Genomic DNA, 22,035 nt, shown 5'->3' with positions numbered 1-22,035 from the left:
TCCGATCCTCATATCCCTAGATTCCCCTAGAATTAAAAAAATCTATTCATCTCAGCCTTGAATATATTTAATGACTCAACATCCACAGCCTTCTGGGGTAGAGAATTCCAAAGATTCACAACCCTCAGTGAAGAAATTCCTCATCTCAGTCTTGAATGGCCGACCTCTTATACTCCGACTATGCCCTCTAGTTCCAGACTCTCCGGCCAGGGGAACAGCCTACCAGCGTCTACCCTGTCGAGCCCCCTTAGAATCTTATGTTTCAATGAGATCACCTCTCATTCTTCTAAACTCCAGAGAGTGTTGGCCCATTCTACTCAACCTCGCCTCAAAGGACAACCCTCTCATCCCAGGAATTAATGTAGTGAACCTTTGTTGCACTGCCTCCTCGGCAAGTATATCCTTACTTGGATAAATAGACCAAAACTGTACGCAGTACTCCAGGTGAGGTCTCACCAGAGCCCTGTGCAACTGTAGTAAGACTTCCTTACTCTTGTACTCCAACCTCCTTGCAATAAAGGCCAACATGCCATTTGCCTTCCTAACTGCCTGCTGTACCTGCATACTAACTTTTTGTGCTTCTTGTACGAGGACACCCAAGTCTCTCTGAACACCAACATTTAATAGTTTTGCATCAATTAAACAATATTCTGTTTTTCTATTCTTCCCACCAAAGTGAATAACTTCACATCTCCCCACATTATACCCCAACTGCCACCTTCTTGCCCACTCACTTAATCTGTCTATATCCCTTTGCAGTCTCTGTGTCCTCCTCACAGCTTACTTTCCCACCTAGCTTTGTATCGTCAGCAAACTTGGATACATTACACTCTGTCCCTTCATCTAAGTCATTAATTTAGATTGTAAATAGCTGAGGCCCAAGCTCCAATCCTTGCGGCACCCCACCAGTTACAGCCTGCGAACCTGAGAATGACCTCTTTATCCCTACTCAGTTTTCTGTCCTTTAACCAATCCTCTGTCCAAGCTAATATATTACCCCCAACCCCATGAGCCCTTACCTTGTGTAACAAATGTGGCACGTTTTCAAATGCCTTTTGAAAATCCAAATATACTACGTCCACTGGTTCTCCTTTATCTAACCCTGCTATTTACATCCTCAAAGGAATCGAATAAATTTGTCAAACACTATTTCCCTTTTATAAAACCATGTTGACTCTGCCTAATCATATTATGATTTTCTAAGTGCCCTATTACCACTTCCTTTATAATGGATTCCAGCATTTTCCCAATGATCGGTACCAGGCTAACTGGTTCGTAATTCCCTATTTTCTCTCTCCCTCCCTTTTTGAATAGCGGTGTAATATTTGCTACCTTCCAGTCCACTGGGACCATTCTAGAATCTAGAGAATTTTAGAAGATCATAACCAGTGCATCCACTATCTCTGCAGCCACCTCATTTAGAATCCTAGGATGTAGGCCATCAGGTCCATGGGATTTGTCGGCTTTTAGTCCCATTAGTTCGTCCAATACTTTTTCTCCAGTAATATTAATTGTTCTAAGTTCCTCACTCTCATTTACCACTTGGTTCCCCACTATTTTTGGTATACTTTATGTGTCTTCTACTGTGACGACAGATACAAATTGTTTGTTTAATGCAGCTTAAGAGATCTAACAGAAGACTTCAAAGTAAACCATCCAGGACAAAGCAGTTTGTTTGTTTGGCATCCTTGCCACTGAATACAATATGCATCCCCTCCATCACCAGTGCAGTGATTGCAGTTTGTATTATCTACAAGATGCACTGCAGCACTTCATCAAGGTTACGTTGACAGCACATCCTTCAATGACCTCCACTGCCAAGGAGGACAAGAGTAGCAATGGTGTGGGAAATCCATCGCTTCCGAGTTGCCCTTCAAACAATACACTATCCCAACATATTTCTGTTCCTTCATTGTCGCTGGGTTAATATCCTGGAATTCCCTACCTAATACTATCATGGGATCACCATAAGGCCTACCGCCACCATCTCAGGGCATCTAGGGAGGGGGCAATAAATCAGAACTGAAGTGTGGTACAAGACTGCTTCTTGAAATGTGCTATGTCCCAATGGAGGAACTTGCATCCAGATGTGGTTCTGACAAGTAATCAGCATGCCTCCATCATAGATAAAAGGTACTGGAAATCTGGAGACAAGTTACCAATATGATCACATCATAGATGATATGGCAATCAACACTAGTGATGGCCATGGCAGAAATATATTATTCCCTTCAAGCAAACTTCAAACAGAATGAGGACCAAACTGAATGATATTCAATGCTGAAAGATAGGCCGGTTCAGGAAAAATTGGAAACCTTCAAAACTACAACTATTAATTATGTAAGACAAGAAAAATAAGCTAGCTAAACAAGTAGTATCTAAAATGGAGAAAATCAAAATGGAAATAAAAATATTCTGTGTAAAGTTGACAGGGAAAAATTATAGAAAATATAACAGGCTAAAAAACTGTAACCAAGATACAAACAAGGCACTGGGGAAGAACACAGAAAAGGACGTTGAGCATAATAAAACATTTTTTTTGAATATAATTATAAAGAAATGGTTATGGGGAAGTTAGATCTCTAAAGGATAAAAGTAGCAGAGAAACTGAAAATAAAGGGAAAACATTAAATTAATGATTATTTTGTAGAACATGTTCAATGGGCTGAAAAATACTGATTTATTATCCCTTACTGTCGTGCACTGAATATCCTACAGGGTTTTGAACTCAGTCTGGAGAAGGTACTCAATAAATGGACTGAAGACTAACAAATTCTCTGGAGACACAGCAGATACTTTAGGGCACTGATGTAGAGCATGGAGGAAATTTGTGCATATCTGACTATAGTCACGAAACATTAATTGGGTGCTGCTCAGGCTCCACGGGATTGGAGGAAAATCTAGAGCTTAAAAATTAAAAGGGGTGAAAGCTAAGATTTGACCCAGGCAACAATAGGCCCGTTACAACAATAGACTGGAAAAGAAATCTGATTTGTTTCAATATTCCAGGTCAAAGAAAACTGTTATTAACAGAACTCAGAAAACAGCTCCGTGGTTTCTACAAGTACGGTGACATACACTACCTTTATTTAGAAACGTTTTATCGCATCAAAAGACCTATCTGAACGTATCAGTGTCTTGCTCCTTATTTTTTCCCACCAATTTTCTCCTTTACTCCTGTTCTGAAGTCATTAACTGCTTGCAAGGATACAATTCCACAGCTGCCTTTTGGTGCCTTGCTCAAGTGGTCATTTCTTTCATGTATGAGCCATGACAGAGAGTTGGCAGATTATTTGACTGTAAGGGTGAGAAAAGTACATATCTTCTCTCGATAAATAACAAAAAAAAAATCACTGACCTGCGCTCATTGCATGCCTCACAGTTGCAAGCGATTTCTGAAGGTGTGGGAGCATTGACATCTGTACCGGGTACAGACTGTGCTCCGACAGACAGTCTTCCACCTATCGAGTCCTGGGGCGCTCCATTGTTACCCATTGGCATATGCAATAAGAAGTCTTGGTTCTTTAGTCACATGGCAGAGAGAAACAGAAATAAAAGGGAATCAGAGACTTTCAACAATTGAAAAACATGACAAAATATAGCTATACACACAGAAAAAAATATATAAAATCAAGGGTATCCAACTGGCTCAGTCTCAATATGGAGTCAGAAAGTTGTGGGTTTAAGCTTAAATCTAGGCCAACACTCCAGTTTCCATACTGAGCGAGTGCTGCATTGTTGGGAGGCTCTATCCTTAGGATGAGATATTAAATCAATACTGTCTGCTAGTTCTGGTGGACATTAAAGCCACGTGGCACAATTTGAAGAGCAGCGTTCTCCTGGTCAACATTCCTCCTTTAACCACCACCAAAAAACAGATGAACTGGATTGCCAGCTGTGACTTACTGCAAACAATGCAACCTTACTTAGCAATTAAGCAGTGTCCCAGAGCAACATTCTGGTATGCTACGTGCTTAGTTTCAAACAACCTCAAAAGCTTTTGGCAAGGTAAAATATAAATCAAGAGTGCCTTAGTACAAAAGTGGAATGTGTGCGTTTTAAATACAAATTGGGCCAAGGATCATCCCAGCCTGGAGTAACCTGACAGCGGGGTCGAGAAGCAGCCCAATTATGAGGCCAGGAAGCAAACCAAGGCTTGGTTTGGGAGGAGGGGGCGAGGGGGTAGAAAAGAGAGTCAGAGTGTGTTACAGGTTGGGGTAGATATTTAGGTGGTGACCACACTAATTTGAAAGACACCATGAGATCCAGTCACATGGTAACTAGGATCAAATCAAATCTCAGAAAAATGAAACATCAGCATTGGTTTCAGCCACTATCAGTCAAATCTCAGACAACAGCACATAAGCAACACACAGACCCTGTATGTAACAGAGTTCATGCAGTTAACTTCTTGAAATAAAGGCGGACATTCACCAGTGGTGCAGGTATTGCCACTTCAAAGCCAAATCCCAGCAAAATACTCACATGGGACGTTGGAAAATGTTCCACAATGTGGCATTGATACATTGAGAGAGAATGCTGTGTAACTAACCATTTTATGTGCCTTACAGCTTCACTGACTATTAAAAGGGGAAAGGTGGGGGGGGGGAGTTGGGGGGGAAAAGAGGCACACTGCAAGGAACACAAGAGCGTACTAATGGGCGCAGCTGGGGACAGGACTGGGACTGATGTTACTCGTGTGGGAATCCTGAGCATCATTTTGTCAGGGTTGCACTGTTTGAATAAATCCCTTTGCTATTATACAATTACTAGGTCAGACAAGAAGCCAAACCTGAACAGACAGTTGTTCACAGCCTGCTTTCACTAATAACAAAGCGTACCACAGGCAAACAGATGGGAGTGCGTCTCGACGGAGCATCTTCCCCTCATCTGTGATAGCAGAACTACACAAGCAACACAGTACATGTGTCATTATAGAAGATTACAAATCAGCCCATAAATGATGCACTAGATTTCTGCACAGATACCAAATTTAAAAACTAATTTCTTCAGCTAACAGATCAGCTTACATCTGAAAGGTATGTTTGCAATTAAAAGAAGAAAAGAAAGACTTGCATTTATATAGTACATTTCATGACTTCAGGACGCCCTAAAGTGCTTTACAGCCAATTAAGTACTTTTGAAATGTAGTCATTGTTGTAATGTAGGAAGCCAAATTGCACACTGCAAGGTCCCAGAAACAGCAATGTGAATACGACCAGATAATCTGTTTTAGTAATGTTGGTTGAGGGATACATGTCAGCCAGGACACTGGGGAGAACTCCCCTGCTCTAATTCGAATAGTGCCATGGGATCTTTTACATCCACCTGAGGGGGCAGACGGGGCCTCGGTTTAACATCTCATCCGAAAGACAAAATACAAGATAAACTGAAGTTCCCTTTCCTACACATGGTTGGGCAAACTAATGGCTCCACTGAAACAACAGTACTCAGGATGAGTGTAGAAATTACTGTCTACAATTATTTCGCACCTATGTTCTCATCAGCATCAAAACATCTGGAGCCGGAAGGGCAGTGAATAAGTTGTGAAATGTAACTGCATAAAAGCTTTAGTAAAAGCAAAGCAGTAAAAAAAAAAAAATTTTTTAAGGCAGCCTGGATCTTTCGAACAATCAAAAGGAAGAACAACCAAAATCCAAAGCAGAAGGCGTGAGAACCATGTACATACATCAGCAATGCCAGTAAAATTTCAAAGGGATGTTAGGGGGCGTGAAGTATGGAGCACAAACAAGGAAAGATTCATCTGCAAACAGTTAGAAAAACCTGTAGGCCACACTCTCCCAAATAAGTGAGTAACCGTATGTAATACGTATTCCCTGTGGCAACTGTAATGCCATGTAAGAGAAAGGAACTCCACACAAGCTTCGATCAATGCAGAGTTGCCAATTGGAAAAATAATCTAGAAGGACTGGGTGGTGCAGTTAGTCAGATGTTGATCTTTCAGTCTTGGGGTCTAGGTTCAAATCCACTTGGTTACCCCAGTCAACTCCTCACTTATTCCATCTCTCTTGGGCTGCTTGGTCAAACTGAACTCGATGCCCTGCTCGACCCTGAGCTGTGCTCAGAGCCCTACACCCAAGGCCGCTTAGCTCCCACTCTTGAAAATCAGCAGCTTGGGACGTTTTGTTACATGATACGTTTAAGAACATAAGAAATAGGAGCAGGAGTAGGCCATATGGCCCCTCGAGCCTGCTCCAACATTCAATCAGGTCATGGCTGATCTAAGACGTCAACTCCACTTTCTCATCCAATCCTCATACCCCTCGATTCCCCTAGAGTCCAAAAATCTATCTTTCTCAGCCTTGAATATATTCAATGACTGAGCATCCACAGCTCTCTGGGGTAGAGAATTCCAAAGATTCACAACCCTCTGAGTGAAGAAATTCCTCATCAGTCTTGAATGGCCGACCACTTATCCTGCGAATATGCCTCCTAGTTCGAGACTCTCCAGCCAGGGGAAACAACCTCTCAGCATCTACCCTGTCAAGCTCCCTCAGAATCTTGTATGTTTCAATGAGATCACCTCTCATTCTTCTACAATCCAGAGAATATAGGCCCATTCTACTCAACCTCTCTTCATTGGACAACACTCATCTCAGGAACTAATCTAGTGAACCTTCATTGTACCGCCTCCAAGGCAAGTATAACCTTCCTTAGATAAGGATACCAAAACTGTATGCAATATTCCAGGTGAGGTGTACTAAAGCCCTGTACAACTCTAAGACTTCCTTACTCTTACACACCAACCCCTTTGCAATAAAAGCCAACATGCCATTTGCTTTCCTAATTGCCTGCCTAACCTGCATACTAACTTTTTGTGTTTCTTGTGCGAGGACACCCAAGTCCCTCTGAACACCAACATTTAATAGTTTCTCACCATTTAAAAAATATTCTGTTTTTCTATTCTTCCTGTCAAAGTGAATAACCTCACATTTAAGAAGAAGCTAGATAAGTACACGAGAGAGAAAGGAATAGAAGGATATGCTCATGGGGTTAGATGAAGAAGGGTGGGAAGAGGTTCGTGTGGACCATAAACACCAAGCATTGACTAGTTGGGCCGAATGGCCTGTTTCTGTACTGTAGATTCTATGTGAAGACACTACATTTACGCTGTATTTAGTTGTGGTCAGCTGGTTGGATGGAATGGTCCTACATGAAATTGGAAGAGGTCAAAGGAACTTCACCCTGCAATCTGACCATACTACCCTGACCTCACAGTGGTTGATGCAAACAAAGTGTACACTCACCTTGATGAGCAGAAAAAAATATATATACTTTTGTAAGTTATTTCAAAAGGTCACACACATGCAACAAAACCAGAAAAGAAATGAAAGATGGATTTAATAGATTTGAAACATATGCCTGACCAATAATTTATTTAATAAAACTAATCACATCCCACCTACTGACAGAATAATACCCGTTAAGATTTAGATTGATCCACAATGATGCAAAAATCGAGCCCCAACAACCCAGCTCACCTTGCAGAGAAGTGAGGCACGAGGGTTCTGACTATTAAAAGACAATCAGAAAGCCCTTAAAACAAAGTTGAGCCCACCAATTTGCCCAAGAAATTGCTCAACGAACGGAACATAACTAAGAACAAGGGACAGTAGGGACACTCGCAGCACTGCCAGAGATAAACCTGGTATCAAACACTAACATTAATTCCAAGACTCCCGCCAGGAGAAATGTCAGCAGCAGACACGAGACTAGTAACCTGCTGCACACCTACAAGGGACCCAGATGTAAAGATTATTCATTAGAAATTAACATTGCATCACACAGGAATGTTAATGCTTCATGGAAGACTGGACAATCAATGATTGAAATAGGATCTAAACCCATCGAGAAACTGGAGACAACGAGAGGCAGAATCTCCAAACAACCAAGAAAACTTATGCACACAGCACTGGAGACATCAGCAGGGCAGAAACCTGCATATAATCCCAGAGCTGTCAACGTCAAGATTTTCTGTAGCCTCTCAGCCATGCACTTGAGGTGCGGTCTACTGCCAAACACATGAAGTTTGTAATCTCTCAAATAGAGCGTAAAAGAATCTTTCAAGAGAACATTTATTTTACCTTTGTTTTTAAATGGGAGGGCTCCAGTCAAAAAACAAACGAATGAATCATTTAATGAAAATTGGACTCATTTTCATAGTGCCCAATAACGGTGCTTTCCATGCGAGATTGCTCACTGAGCACCATGTTTCATGCTCTCCTGTCTACTCACAACAATCTAATGTCTGGCGGTGACAATGGAAGCAACAGTTTTCCATTGTGGCACAGAAAATGTCTTATAACAAACGCCTTCCTCTACTGTGGGCAAAATTCATTCTGCTCATGCACCAGCCAGTTTCACCAACACAGGTCGCTGGTATCCCAGATTATATTGAACGCATATTGTTGCACAACCTGGCTGATCAGCTTATTCAGCGCCACTACTGAAACCCCGCTTTTACTAGGACACTTTCACCGCTGAAAATTTGTGTTGCATGAAAAGAAACACGGATGTAATTTAATGCCATCAAAATCTCCTAGCCTGGATTTTCCAATCGGCATTACATTAACTGCAGAAATAACCCATTTATTTCAGGAGGTTACAGCTGACTTTAAAACAACACGGATGGAAAAATCTAGACTTGTGTCTTGTCTCGTGCTTGCTGGGCAATGGAGCAGCAGCAGCTGTTGGCAGTTTCAATCCTCTGACAGAGATTGATGACAGACAGCAGTGCAGGTCACCAACTTGGAGCAGTTAGGGATGGCAGAAAGAGGGAGAAACACTACGAGATGGAATCTGACAAGAAAACGCACAGTGCAGTAATTAGTCACTATTTGCTTTCATTGCTCGCTCAGCTTCAATGGCAACCCCAGCCTACTCATCTCAATTTGTTTTTCTTTCAGAAACAGTTTTATTTTGTTACTCTTGTCTTTCTTTCCAAATCGTTCTCTTTCTTCTTCTGCTCCCAGCTTCTACCTTTCTTAATTTCTGTGTTACTTTCCTCCCACCAACCGCTCATCTCCCAGTGAGTCTATTTTTCCTTCCTAATCTCACATCAGGGATGTGCCAGCCACCCTGAGCTGCTGTTAACGTGCACCAGCACTGTATTTATCCCTCTAGATTCTATTTTCCTACATGTGTTGTGTGGACCGCTGCTCCTAACAGTCAAGACTGTGGTTTACAGAAACATGCTTTTTGTCACCTCCATTCTCATCATCAACCTATGGAAAGAAAACTGTGTCCCAGCTCCCTCACAAACTCCTCAACTCCCTCACACTTCCGCAGCTGTTCATTTACTAAATCGTTCCCTCGCTTCTACTTTCAATGCAATTATTCTCAGAAAATCAGTCAGTCTCCCATCCAAAGAATGGTTACAGCATGGAAGGAGGCCATTCGGGCCATCGAGTCCGTGCCGGCACTCTGCAAGAGCAATCCAGCTAGTCCTACTCCCCTGCACTTTCACCTTAGGCCTGCAATTTTTTTCCCTTCAAGTACTTATCCAAGTCCCTTTTGAAAGCCACGATTGAATCTGCTTCCACCACCCCCTCAGGCAGTGCATTCCAGATCACAACCAGTCTCTGAGTAAAAAAGTTTTTCCTCATGTCACCTTTGGTTGATTTGCCAATCACCTTAAATCTGTGTCCTCTGGTTCTTGACTCTTCCGCCAATAGGAACAGTTTCTCTCTATCTACTCTGTCTGGACCCTTCATGATTTTGAATACCTCTATCAAATCTCCTCTCAACCTTCTCTGCTCCAAGGAGAATAACTCCAGCTTCTCCAGTCTATCCACGTAAATGAAGTCCTTCATTCCTGGAACCATTCTAGTAAATCTCCTCTGCACCCTCTCTTAGGCCTTCACGTCATTCTGAAAGTGCGGTGCCCAGAACTGGACACACTACTCCAGTTGTGGCCGAACCAGTGTTTTATAAAAGTTCTTCCTAACCTCCTTGCTTTTGTACTCTATGCCTCTACTTATAAAGGATCTTTTGGTTTTATGCTTTTTTAAACCGCTTTCCCAACCTGCCCTGCCACCTTCAAAGATTTGTGCATATATACCCCCAGATCTCTGTTCCTGCACCCCTTTTAGAATTGTACCCGTTAGTTTATATTTCCTCTCCTCGTTCTTCCTACCAAAATGTATCACTTCGTACTTCTCTGCGTTAAATTCCATCCGCCACGTTTTTGCCCATTCCACCAGCCTATGTCCTCTTGAAGTCTACTACGGTCCCCACTGTTCACTACACTTCTAAGTTTTGTGTCATTTGCAAATTTTGAAATTGTGTCCTGTACACCCAAGTCCAAGTCATTAATATACATCAAGAAAAGCAGTGGTCCTAGTACCGACCTCTGGGGAACACCACTGCATACCTCCCTTCAGTCCGAAAAACAACTGTTCACCACTGCTCTCTGCTTCCTGTCACTAAGCCAATTTTGTATCCATGCTGCCAACACCCCTTCTATTCCATGAGCTTCAACTTTGATGACAAGTCTATGATATGGCACTTTATCAAACACCTTTTGAAAGTCCATACACACATCAACCTCATTGCCCTCATTGACCTTCTCTGTTACCTCATCAAAAAACTATCAGGTTAGTTAAACACGATTTGCCTTTAAGAAATCCATGCTGCCTTTCCTTAATTAATCCACACTTGTCCAAGTACTATTAACTTTGACCCAAATTATCGTTTCTAAAACTTTCCCCACCACCGAGGTTAAACTGACTAGCCTGTCGTTGCTGGGTGTATCCTTACACCGTTTTTTGAACCATCTTGTTGGATCCCTTAATCACAAAGATGCAAATTCAAGCACAACTGCAGAATGGGTGTGTAATTGGCAAATAAATTTCAATATAGATAAGTGTGAGGTATTACATTTTGAGGACCACATACTGCTTGGATTATAGTCTAAATGTGGTATTGGAGCAGAAGGATCTGGGGGTACAAATACACAAATTACTAAAAATAGTGACGCAGATTAATAAGGCCATTGAAAAAAAAGCAAACCAAGCTCTGGGGTCCATTTCTGGAGGGACAGAATTGAAAAGCAGGGAAGTTGCTAAACTTGTATGGAACCTTGGTTAGACCACATTTGGAGTACTGTGAACTGTTCTGGTCTCCATATTATAAAAAAGGATCGAGAGGCACTGGAGAAGGTGCAAAAATGATTTACAAGCATGATACCAGAACTGAGAAGTTATACCTATCAGGAAAGGCTGATCATGCTGGGGCCCTTTTCTCTAGAAAAAAGACTGAGGGGTGACCTGATAGAGATGTTTAAGATTATAAAAGGGTTTGAAAGGGTAGAAATGGAGAGACCTACCAATGTTCCGATGTTCCCACCTATCCCGTTCAATTCATTTGAACATTTTAGGTTTGTACAAACTGAAAGGTCTTTCACTGGAGACATTTATTTCAGTAGTCACTCTGACAACATCCTTATTTGATTCTATTGTTTTGAAATATTTCAACATACACTGCAAACACGTGCGCCTGAAATCACTTGTGATAATAACAAACATGTCAATGTGTTCAGAATAAATTCCTTTACTCGCTATTTTAACAAAAGTATATGCTATCGTGTTCATTAATATTACCCTGCGCAATTACAAGGCAGAGAGAAAAGGGACACATTTCCTCACGCCTAACGATGGTCTCATTAAGTTTGTCTAATATTTTGCTTTTACTTCAAAAAGCAAAGCCTGGTGGGGAGGAGGAAAACTGGAAACAAAACAATTTGACATTCCGAAGCAGATACATAACTGTCAGGTGGATCTTATGGAAAACAGAAGATTATACCGCCCCTACTTACCACTAGAGACTGCTCGAGAGAAACTTGCCGATCATCCTTTTCAACCGTACGCCTGCAGTCCGGACACACCCAGAGCGGAAGGTGCAACATGCTATTTGTTTTTGGAGATGTAGAAAGTGCCATTTTGTTTGGGTTTGTAATCCCACTCTCTGAGAGTGAAGAGTCTTTGCGTTCACTTCGACACAGAAGACATCGTTCCCCTGTTGAGTACGGTGCCCTCTGACCCAGACCAAAAGTGAAGGGTGTCTACAATGGAGCAAAATGATAAGTGAATTAATCAGGAGGCAAAACAAAAATCAGGTATTTAAACATTTACATCTTTACACAATATCAGGGTCACTGTTCCTCAATGACTGAATAAGCCCGCCTCTAGCCAAGCTGTTCCAGTACAGCTACAACACTGGCATCTATCCAACATGTGGAAAATTGCCCAGCTATGTCCTGTCCACAAAAAGCAGGACAAATCCAATCCGGCCAATTACTGCCCCATCAGTCTACTCTCAATCATCAGCAAAGTGATGGAAGGTGTTGTCGATAGCGCTATCAAGCAGCACTTACTCACCGATGCTCAGTTTGGGTTCCGCCAGGACCACTTGGCTCCAGACCTCATTACAGCCTTGATCCAAACATGAGCAAAAGAGTTGAATTCCAGAGGTGAGGTGAGAGTGACTGCCCTTGACATCAACGTAGCATTTGACTGAGGACCAGCACCAAGTAGCCCTGGTAAAATTGAAGTCAATCGGAATCAGGGGGAAAACTCTCCAGTGGCAGGGAGTCGTACCTAGCACAAAGGAAGATGGTAGTGGTTGTTGAGGTCAATCATCGCAGCCCCAGGACATTGCTGCAGGAGTTCCTCAGGGCAGTGTCCTAGGCCCAACCATCTTCAGCTGCTTCATCAATGACCTTTCCTCCATCAAGGTCAGAAATGGGGACGTTCGCTGACGATTGCACAGTGTTCAGTTCCATTCGCAACCCCTCAGATAATGAAGCAGTCCGTGCCCGCATGCAGCAAGATCTGGACAACGTCCACAGAAACTAGGAGTAGGAGTAGACCACTCGCCCCTTTGAGCCTGCTCCGCCATTCAATATGATGATGGCTGATCCTCTATCTCAATACCATATTCCCGCTCTCTCCCCATATCCCTTGATGCCTTTTGTGTCTAGAAATCTATCGAGCTCCTTCTTAAATAAATTCAGTGACTTGGCCTCCACAGGCTTGGACTGATAAGTGGCAAGTAACATTCGTGCCAGACAAGTGCCAGGTAATGACCATCTCCAACAAGAGTCTAACCACCTTCCCTTGACATTCCACGGCATTACCATCGCCGAATCCCCCACCATCAACATTCTGGGGGTCACCATTGACCAGAAACTTAACTGGACCAGCCATATAAATACTGTGGCTACAAAGCAGGTCAGAGGCTGGATATTCTACGGCGAGTGACTCACCTCCTGACTCCCCAAAGCTTTTCCACCATCTACAAGGCACGTCAGGAGTGGGATGGAATACTCTCCACTTGCCTGGATGAGTGCAGCTCCAGCAACACTCAAGAAGCTCGACACCATCCAGGACAAAGCAGCCCACTTGATTGGCATCCCATCCACCACTCTAAACATTCACTCCCTTCACCACTGGCCCACCGTGGCTGCAGTGTGTACCATCCACAGGATGCATTGCAGCAACTCGCCAAGGCTTCTTCGACAGCACCTCCCAATCCCGCAACCTATACCACCTAGAAGGACAAGGGCAGCAGGCACATGGGAACACCACCACCTGCACGTTCCCCTCCAAGTCACACACCATCCCGACTTGGAAATATATCGCTGTTCCTTCATCGTCGCTGGGTCAAAATCCTGGAACTCCCTACATAACAGCACTGTGGGAGAACCTTCACCACACGGACTTTTTTAAAAATATTCTTTCATGGGATGTGGGCATCGCTGGCGAGGCCAGCATTCATTGCCCATCCCTAATTGCCCTCGAGAAGGTGGTGGTGAGCCGCCTTCTTGAAACGCTGCAGTCCGTCTGGTGGAGGTTCTCCAACAGTGCTGTTAGGAAGGGAGTTCCAGGATTTTGACCCAGCGACGATGAAGGAACGGCGATATATTTCCAAGTCGGGATGGTATGCGACTTGGAGGGGAACGTGCAGGTGGTGTTGTTACCATGTGCCTGTTGCTCTTGTCCTTCTAGGTGGTAGAGGTCGCGGGTTTGGGAGGTGCCGAAGAAGCTTTGGCGAGTTGCTGCAGTGCATCCTAGGGATGGTACACACTGCAGCCACTCTGCGCCGGTGGTGAAGAGAGTGAATGTTTAGGGTGGTGGATGGGGTGCCAATCAAGCGGGCTTGCTTTGTATGGTATTGAGCTTGAGTGTTGTTGGAGCTGCACTCATCCAGGCAAGTGGAGAGCATTCTATCACACTCCTGACTTGTGCCTTGTAGATGGTCGAAAGGCTCTGGGGAGTCAGGTGGTGAGTCACTCTCTGCAGAAGATCCAGCCTCTAACCTGCTCTTGTTGCCACAATGGACTGCAGCAGTTCAAGAAAGGGGCTCACCACCACCTTCTCAAGGGCAATTAGGGATGGGCAATAAATGCTGGCCTTGCCAGCAGCGCACACATCCCATGAACGAATAAACAAAGAGCCAAATTAATTTTTCTATTATTTGGGATTCCAGGATTTTCTGGTATTTTGAGATCGTATTTTGCAATTACCTCCATTTCTCCCCCGAGAGAAACACAAATCGGTGGCCTTATATGTCACATTCAAGTCTCAGATCTAGTGCCTGGGATGCTTAAGCCACCCTCCGGGGCTAATTATTGAAGGTAATATAAATTGCAGCTTGCTCGTACCCGTACGCAGAGTTTTAAGATTTGCACACCTGTGTAATCGATTAGCTAGTTGTTGTTTTTATATTTTCACACTCTTCCCTTGGAGAAGACTGTGAAGTTGGGAAGGATTTGCAGGCTGATTATCGGTCTGACAGGCCGCAACGCAAAAGTTCCTTCCATGACTGTAACCATCTTCACACTAGCTGATAGGGTGGTTAATCCTACACAGCGGGAAGGTTTTATGGCCTTACACAATCCGTACGATGAGGGGCAGGGACCACCCACACCCACGTGTATCCCACTGGATGTCAACCTAGAATTCAGAGCCACTTGCCAGGACTGTCTGGAGCGGGGTTCGAACCTGCACCTTTTGACTCAGAATTGGAATGCTACCACTGGGCCAAAGGCTCGCTCCAGGAAACACCAGGTGACACAAGTTAAAACTTTTTCACTGTAAGAGTACTGGAGTTATGGAGCCAGTTACCTGACGGGGACAGTATAAATGAGTTAATGAAACAACTGGATGACAGAACAGATTGAGGGATTGAGGTGAGATGGCAGGTTCGGTGGCACTGACTTTTCAAAACAATAAATCAACGTTGGGCTATTGTCATTCTCCTGTCCTTAAGATTCTGATGTCCCAATCGAAATACTCTCCCCTCTGTCGGTGTGGGTGAATTGCTTGACCTCGCCACAGCAGAGATTGGGAACTTGCTCAATAGAAAGCAGAGAAAGATCCACTTGAAGCCAATGCAAAGGAGCTCCAACATACCATGCCACTCCATTATGAACTAATTTGAAGAATATGAGCTTTGTACATTGATTTTTTTGGATTAATAAAATGTTGGCAGCTGATCAGACAATAAATTTCAGCTTTGCAATTCAAGCTGCAATCAATGTAACATTGTATTTCAATTTTGGAACAAGTACCTTAATGAAGTTTTCACAGCTGAATGATAAATATACAATTAATTTATGTTCTTAATCTCGATTTCTAGGTGTGCCTATTAAAACAACCAATCATAAAAATTGCATCCAAGTCTGAAGTAAATCATCTGTTTTGTTGCTGAATTCCCAAGTGTGTATGGACCAGAATTTCGGGTTGCCTACTGCAAATATGGTCTGCCTCATTCTGTGGACACCTCCACATACAAACAAATATGTCATCCAACAGGCAGAAACATTCAAAGGCACTGATGTTTTAACAACTTTGAGCCATGGGTGCCAATTTTGGTCAGTACCCTTCCCCAACCCACTGTATTGCTCCAAGCCATACAACGGTCATTCGACCAGAGGCAGTGAGATTGTAAAAGCCAGATTGAAATTATTAGGAAGCTCCAAGATGCACCAGGTCAGAAAAGAAACCTTTTACATGAAGAATTATTACATCAAAGAATGAGGAAAACCAGTTCTACCATATGTTAGCTAACATTCTTTTCAAATTTCTGTGTCTGAAGGTTGATTTATAAGGAACACTCTAAACTAAATATGTGTCAATTTGGAGCATAACTGGACCAAAGTATCTGTTGTCTTGAAACTGCTTCAGCTAAACGATGCTCAATGCAAGTATGCAAATTCCTCCAGGTCATTCCCTGGCAGGCAGCATCAAGAGAAGTCCTTCACCTATCAGGCCACAAAATGGTTTCAGGCCTCCAACTGCTAAAATAAATCCAAGCAATGTGACCGCCTCAAGTATAACAATTTTCAGATCTCAAAGTTAAAATGTGCAAATAGGTCCGACAGCTCAGAGCTGAACACACTGGAGCAGAGGCTAGGGTCAGGTCTACTAGAAATGTTCAAAATGATAAAAGGATTTGAGGGGGCAAGTAGGGAAAGATTATTTCTACTGCTCAATGAATTGTCAAGATCAGTACTAGAAAGTCTAAATGGGGAAGTTAGAAGGAATATTTCTTCACACAAAGGGTTACTGAGATATTGAATGGTTATCGAAGGTGAGTCAATTCGGATTATGGTGGTATAGTGCTGCACTAACAATGCAGATGTCCTGAATTCAAATCCCACCATGACAAGTTGTGATACTGAATTCAATAAATCTGGCAATTTTGGGGCCAACAGAGATATGAAGGCTTCCAGACACTCATAAAACCCCAACTGGTTCTCCAATGTCCTTCAGGGAAGGGAGCCTGCCACCCCTAGCTGGTCTGGCCTATGCATGACTCTGGTACCACACTAACTCAGGACACAGGTTACCTTTTACAAGCAGTCCTTCCCTGCATTCAGTTCTCATCCTGCTTCTCAGAGCAATCAAAACTTGACATCTCATTGCATCAAAAAAAATCAAGAGCTTTATGAGAACAACTGTCATCCAACAAATCAGATAGTCCTGGTGAGCCCCATCATTGACATTGGAGCTGGAAATCATGCAATGTTGGTGGACAACAAAAATGTCATGAGTGCCACCTCCTGGGAACAGTCTAAGAGAATGGAGATCTTAATCGTGCACCAGGCTGGGTCTTTATTGTCGGACATTGAGCATATGAAAATAATCCATCTTGATCGTTTCTCTACATTAAAGGCACTACATAAATACAAGTTGTTGTTGTTGCTGATGAGTAATGTGCTGTCAATCACTTTCAAACATCAAAGCAAGTAAAACCTGCAAGAATCTTCAATGAATGTTGAAAATTAAACAGCAATGACAACTAGTTTTAGTGTAAAAATATTGCAAGTGGACAAACTGGTGTCTGTATAAAAAGCAGCCATCCTGAGCAGAACTCAGGATGAGATCAAATACAACAAAAACAAGGAACACCACCTGACTACACTAACACTACCTGGTGAAGTGTTCTTAATGAGATTGTGACCTTAGATGGCTTACAACTGTTGGAATACAACGTATTCATTTGTGTGAGAAAACTGAATGAATTAGAAACAAAAGGAACCAACGTAGGGTTTTTTTGGTGCTCATATTACAGTCACAAGATAGTGAAATTTCATCATACAAATTATTTCAGTAGCGACGGAAGTTGAATTTTGTTTTTCAGGCCTCCCAAGTAAATGTGACCAAGGAAAATTCTTGTGTCAGTACCAAGAAAAATCAGTGCATTTTTTTTTTTTTGAGAGCCATAATGTATGTTCTAGTACTGTTTTGTACTTTGGCAGTTGGGATTGGAAATCTTAACGCCATGGCCCAATCTATTCCCATGCAACAAATAGTGCTGTCAAGGGGATTTCGATAAAGTGGGCATGTGAAATTTTCATAATGCGTCCACTTGAACTGTGAAAGAACACCACGCATTGTATCTCTTCTCTTTCCAACTTGGACTGTGTCTAGAGAAATCATTTTGATGACAGCAGGTGTTTCACTGGTGCTGATAGACAACTGAGGTGATGAATTAAGAGTAGCACGCATAAAGCATATTGCACAATATTGAAGTGCACATACACAACTTCCCATGCCCAGTGCATTATTATAACCTGGTAACAACACTGCAACATTTTAGGAAGGGGAGGGGAGGGAAGGAGGTAGAATGCACTCAGTGGGCTGATGGGCCACCTGACTTCAAAGATGTACCTGTGGACCTTAACATCTGTAGAAAACTACTTACTGCAATTTTTAAATTTGATTTTCTACAATATTCATTTAAAAATAATGAACTTCAGTGGCACTAAAATCAACTGTATTCAGCTTTGGGACTTTGCGGGAACATGATTGATTGGAGTTCGATTATACGGAACAAAAAACAGGTACTGTGGCCGCAGATGTTTGGGCAACAAAGCGGGGGGAAGCCATCCAAGTCTGGGCGGTTTTCTTGCTCAATCGGCCAATCGTCCACGGTGCACAGCCTGGCAAGTGTAAACCAAATTGATCACATGTGCACCTCTCCCCGAGGTGCACAGAAGGAAAATGCCAGACTGTCTCCTCAGACAATAAATGTAGCTCTCCAGGTCTCCAGGTCTCTCGACTGTAGAGCAAGCTTGCTCAAATGAATGATCAGCACAAAAGAAATTTGCAGCCAATTCTTTTTTTTTTTAAAACTTCTCTCCACTTGTTCTTTTGTTCCCTTCCAAGCAATAACTTGCACATACATAAAAACATCCTTCGGCAATTCACAGTTGGGGGTCAGAACAAAATAGATGGAGAAATTAGATGGTTACTGAAATCAATGATGAAGAGGTAGGCTTTAAAAGAGCCTTTTGACTGCAGAGAGATGTATAAGATAGAGGGGTTTAGGGAGACAGTTCCAGAGTGTTGGGACAAGATGGCTGAGGCTATGCCTCAGTGGTAAAGTGATGGGGGAGGAGGGGTGGTAACACAATAGAGCAGAGTTGGAAATGCAGAGGGTACAAGCAGGTCTGGTGGAGGCTGCAGAGGTAGGGAGGAGCAAGTCAGTGCAACATCACGGTACTGGTGTAGTATCTTTCATGTCCTCGGAACATCTCAATGTGTTGCAAAGCCAAAGAATTACTTTTTGAAGTGCAGTCACTACTTTTTGCAGACAAGCCAGATACATGTCCCAACAAATTGGACCGTGGCGGCTGCTGGGAGCATCACTGGGCTTGAGTGATGGTAAAAGAAAACAAGCAAGCTTCATAGCTTAATACATGCTCCAGCAGCCGTGGTTCAGCAAGTGATTGAACTCATTTGGGTAGCTGTGCACTAAAATTTCAGACAACAATAGTGACAGAGCGTTCTGCAGGTCGGAGAAGCAGTGTGTGAAGCTGCTTCCTGCATGGTGTTTTTTTTTTTTTAGGAGTGATACAGAACGGTGAACTGCAGTAGCTCATGCGCCTACTACAAACATGAAGATCCGGTTGAGGTACTAGAAGCCTCCATGACACTATTCCAATCAAATTTAGAAAGGGCAGACAGGTAAGGCCAAATCACCGATGTTCCAGAGAACAGAATCTGTTATGGGATAAGAAACCCTCATCAAGAATTCTGCTCTTCATCTCTTTGCTCTGGATTGAGTCTAGGAGTAAGCAGATGACATTTTCTGCAGCCTGACAAACAGAGAGATAATATTCCATCAATGGGTTTTACAGGATACGATACAGATATTTTAAAATTCTATTTGTTCTCAAGATGTGTGCAAAACTGGCAAGGCTGCAGATACTGTCCATCTCTGGTTGCCCTGAGAAGCTCACAGTCGAAGTATAGCTGAGATTTCTTGAGGATTCCCACTCTCCGACTGTTTTTTTTCCAAGCAACCTTTGCACTGTTTAACCCCAGGTTAATCAGATTAGACCATCAAGCCAAGGAGCTACACATTTCTAGGTGAAGTGTGTCTGCAACCTTGAGTGGATACAGTGAAGTTGAAATAAATTTCTAATATTCTGCTGTAAGTACAGTAAACACACGAATAGTCCAAAGGAAGTTTGAAGCATGGTCGAAGCAGTGTATAAAATTGGTTAAAATCTGATGATACTCACGTTATTTAGAAAGGTGACGAATGTTTAGAGCTGGACAATGCAACAACCTGCAATGCTCTGGTTGGCCCAAAGCTAGTAGAAGAAACAAAATGCGATCCCAAAGATAGATACCAGAGTCCCCGAGAATAAGAATAGAATTTGACTGACCAGAAAGCAGTAGCTTTGGTGGTAAATTATAGGATTACAAAATAGTTACTGATAACATGAATGAGTGATTTAACTCTCAAATTACAAGGGGCAAATATCAGGTCACAATAACTACATCTTTAGAGCAATATAAAGGACCAGCTCTGGGATTTCACTGTACAGTACATTTACAGCTACATTTGGCATAAGATTTTTTTCTTGGTGTAGTATAAATATTAGGAAGCACAAAATGCTGCTCGACTTCCTGCTTGCAAGGATATGATTTTACCTGTCACATCACTTCTAATTTATAGTTACAAAATATTTCTTTGTGAAAGGGATAACATAAATGAGGGACTTAACTCACAAATTACAAGGTGAAAAAGAATTACACCGCCTCCCTCCTGAGCTAAATCACCAACAAAACTTGATGCGCATCAAGCACACAGTTTGTCCAACTGATGTCTAATTCTGATGATTTTGTATGGGGAAGTACAATGCAATCTACAATGATCCATGCTGACAATATTTGCCTTATTTAACTGATGTCCATTATAACGGGAATAGGCAGCCAAGGACGGCTGTTCAGCATCTTTATAAATGCCTACAAAATGCCCACATGTAGATCTCATCATTTTTTTTTAATATATATAAAGTCAGTGAACTAATTTCTGATGTGGACTGTTTGGTCACAATCTGTGAGTGGGCACAACTACAAATTAGCAGCTGCTGACTCAGATTAAGAGTTTGAAATTTGGAAGAAACAAGGTGCACCATTTCACCATCGGCACAGAAATCAAACTGAATCCAGATACAGTCAAATTGTGGCCACTGTGCTTATACTGCCTGCAAATACACAGTCAGTTTAATGAAGAAATATAACCTATTAACCACCCATGACTGTTAATACACTGCGTTTGAGGAAGCAACTTTTTGTCTGGTAGTCAGACTATCCATCTAGCAAACTGCATCCACTATAATTAGTGTACAATGTAGTGTATGGTTGCAGGCTTCGGCGACACTTAGGTGGAGTAACGTTATTAACGTTCAGAGCCTGATAGAGAAACCTGAAAGGACAGCAGAAACCAGACACAAGTAATGAGAAAATTTTAAGTATTGTTTTCTGGAAGCTCAAAACATTGGCGGTCCAATGAGACTTAGGGGGTCCATGTACATAGATCATTAAAATGTCATGGACAGGTACAGAAAATAATCAAAAAGGCTAAAATACAAGTGGGTAGAAGTCATGTTACAGCAATACAAAGCCCTGGTTAGACCACACCTGGAGTACTGTGTTCAGTTCTGGGCACCGCACCTTAGGAAGGATATAGTGGCCTTGGAGGGAGTGCAGCATAGATTTACTGGAATGCTACCTGGACTCCAAGGGTTAAGTTACGAGGAGATTACACAAACTAGGGTTGTATTCCCTGGAATTTAGAAGATTAAGGGGTGATTTGATCAAAGTTTTCAAGATATTAAGGGGCACTGATAGGGTAGATAGAGAAACTATTTCCACTGGTTGGGGAGTCTAGGACTAGGGTACATAGCCTAACAATTAGACCCAGGACATTCAGGAGTGCAGTTAGGAAACACTTCTACACGCAAAGAACGATAGAAGTTTGGAACTCTCTTCCGTAAACGGCAGTTGATACTAGCTCAATTGTTAATTTTAAATCTGAGATAGATAGATTTTTGTTAACCAAAGGTATTACAGGATACAGGGCCACAGCGGGTCTATGGAGTTAGATCACAGATCAGCCATGATCTCATGGAATGGCAGAACAGGCTCGAGGGGCTAAATGGCCTACTCTTGTTCCTATGTATTATTCAAGATAATTTTGTTGTTTTGGGGA

General features: G+C 42.5%; 1 protein-coding gene across 3 annotated transcripts in view; it reads right to left on the bottom strand.

Moving 5' to 3' along the window:
* The window catches only part of fam193a (family with sequence similarity 193 member A), a 220,711-nt gene that overhangs the window by 83,798 nt on the left and 114,878 nt on the right, over positions 1–22,035 (bottom strand). For all 3 annotated transcript variants that reach the window (XM_067982416.1, XM_067982417.1, XM_067982418.1), the window contains exons 3-4: positions 11,837–12,082; positions 3,359–3,522 (exon numbers count right to left, since the gene is read on the bottom strand). In XM_067982416.1, coding sequence (XP_067838517.1) covers positions 3,359–3,522; positions 11,837–12,082 — 410 coding nt within the window. The remainder of the gene's footprint in view (positions 1–3,358; positions 3,523–11,836; positions 12,083–22,035) is intronic.

Source organism: Heptranchias perlo, chromosome 4 (genome assembly GCF_035084215.1).
Source record: "Heptranchias perlo isolate sHepPer1 chromosome 4, sHepPer1.hap1, whole genome shotgun sequence".
NCBI lineage: Eukaryota > Metazoa > Chordata > Chondrichthyes > Hexanchiformes > Hexanchidae > Heptranchias > Heptranchias perlo.
The sequence above is the reverse complement of the archived record's forward strand: the minus strand, read 5'-3'. Positions and strand labels throughout refer to the sequence as shown.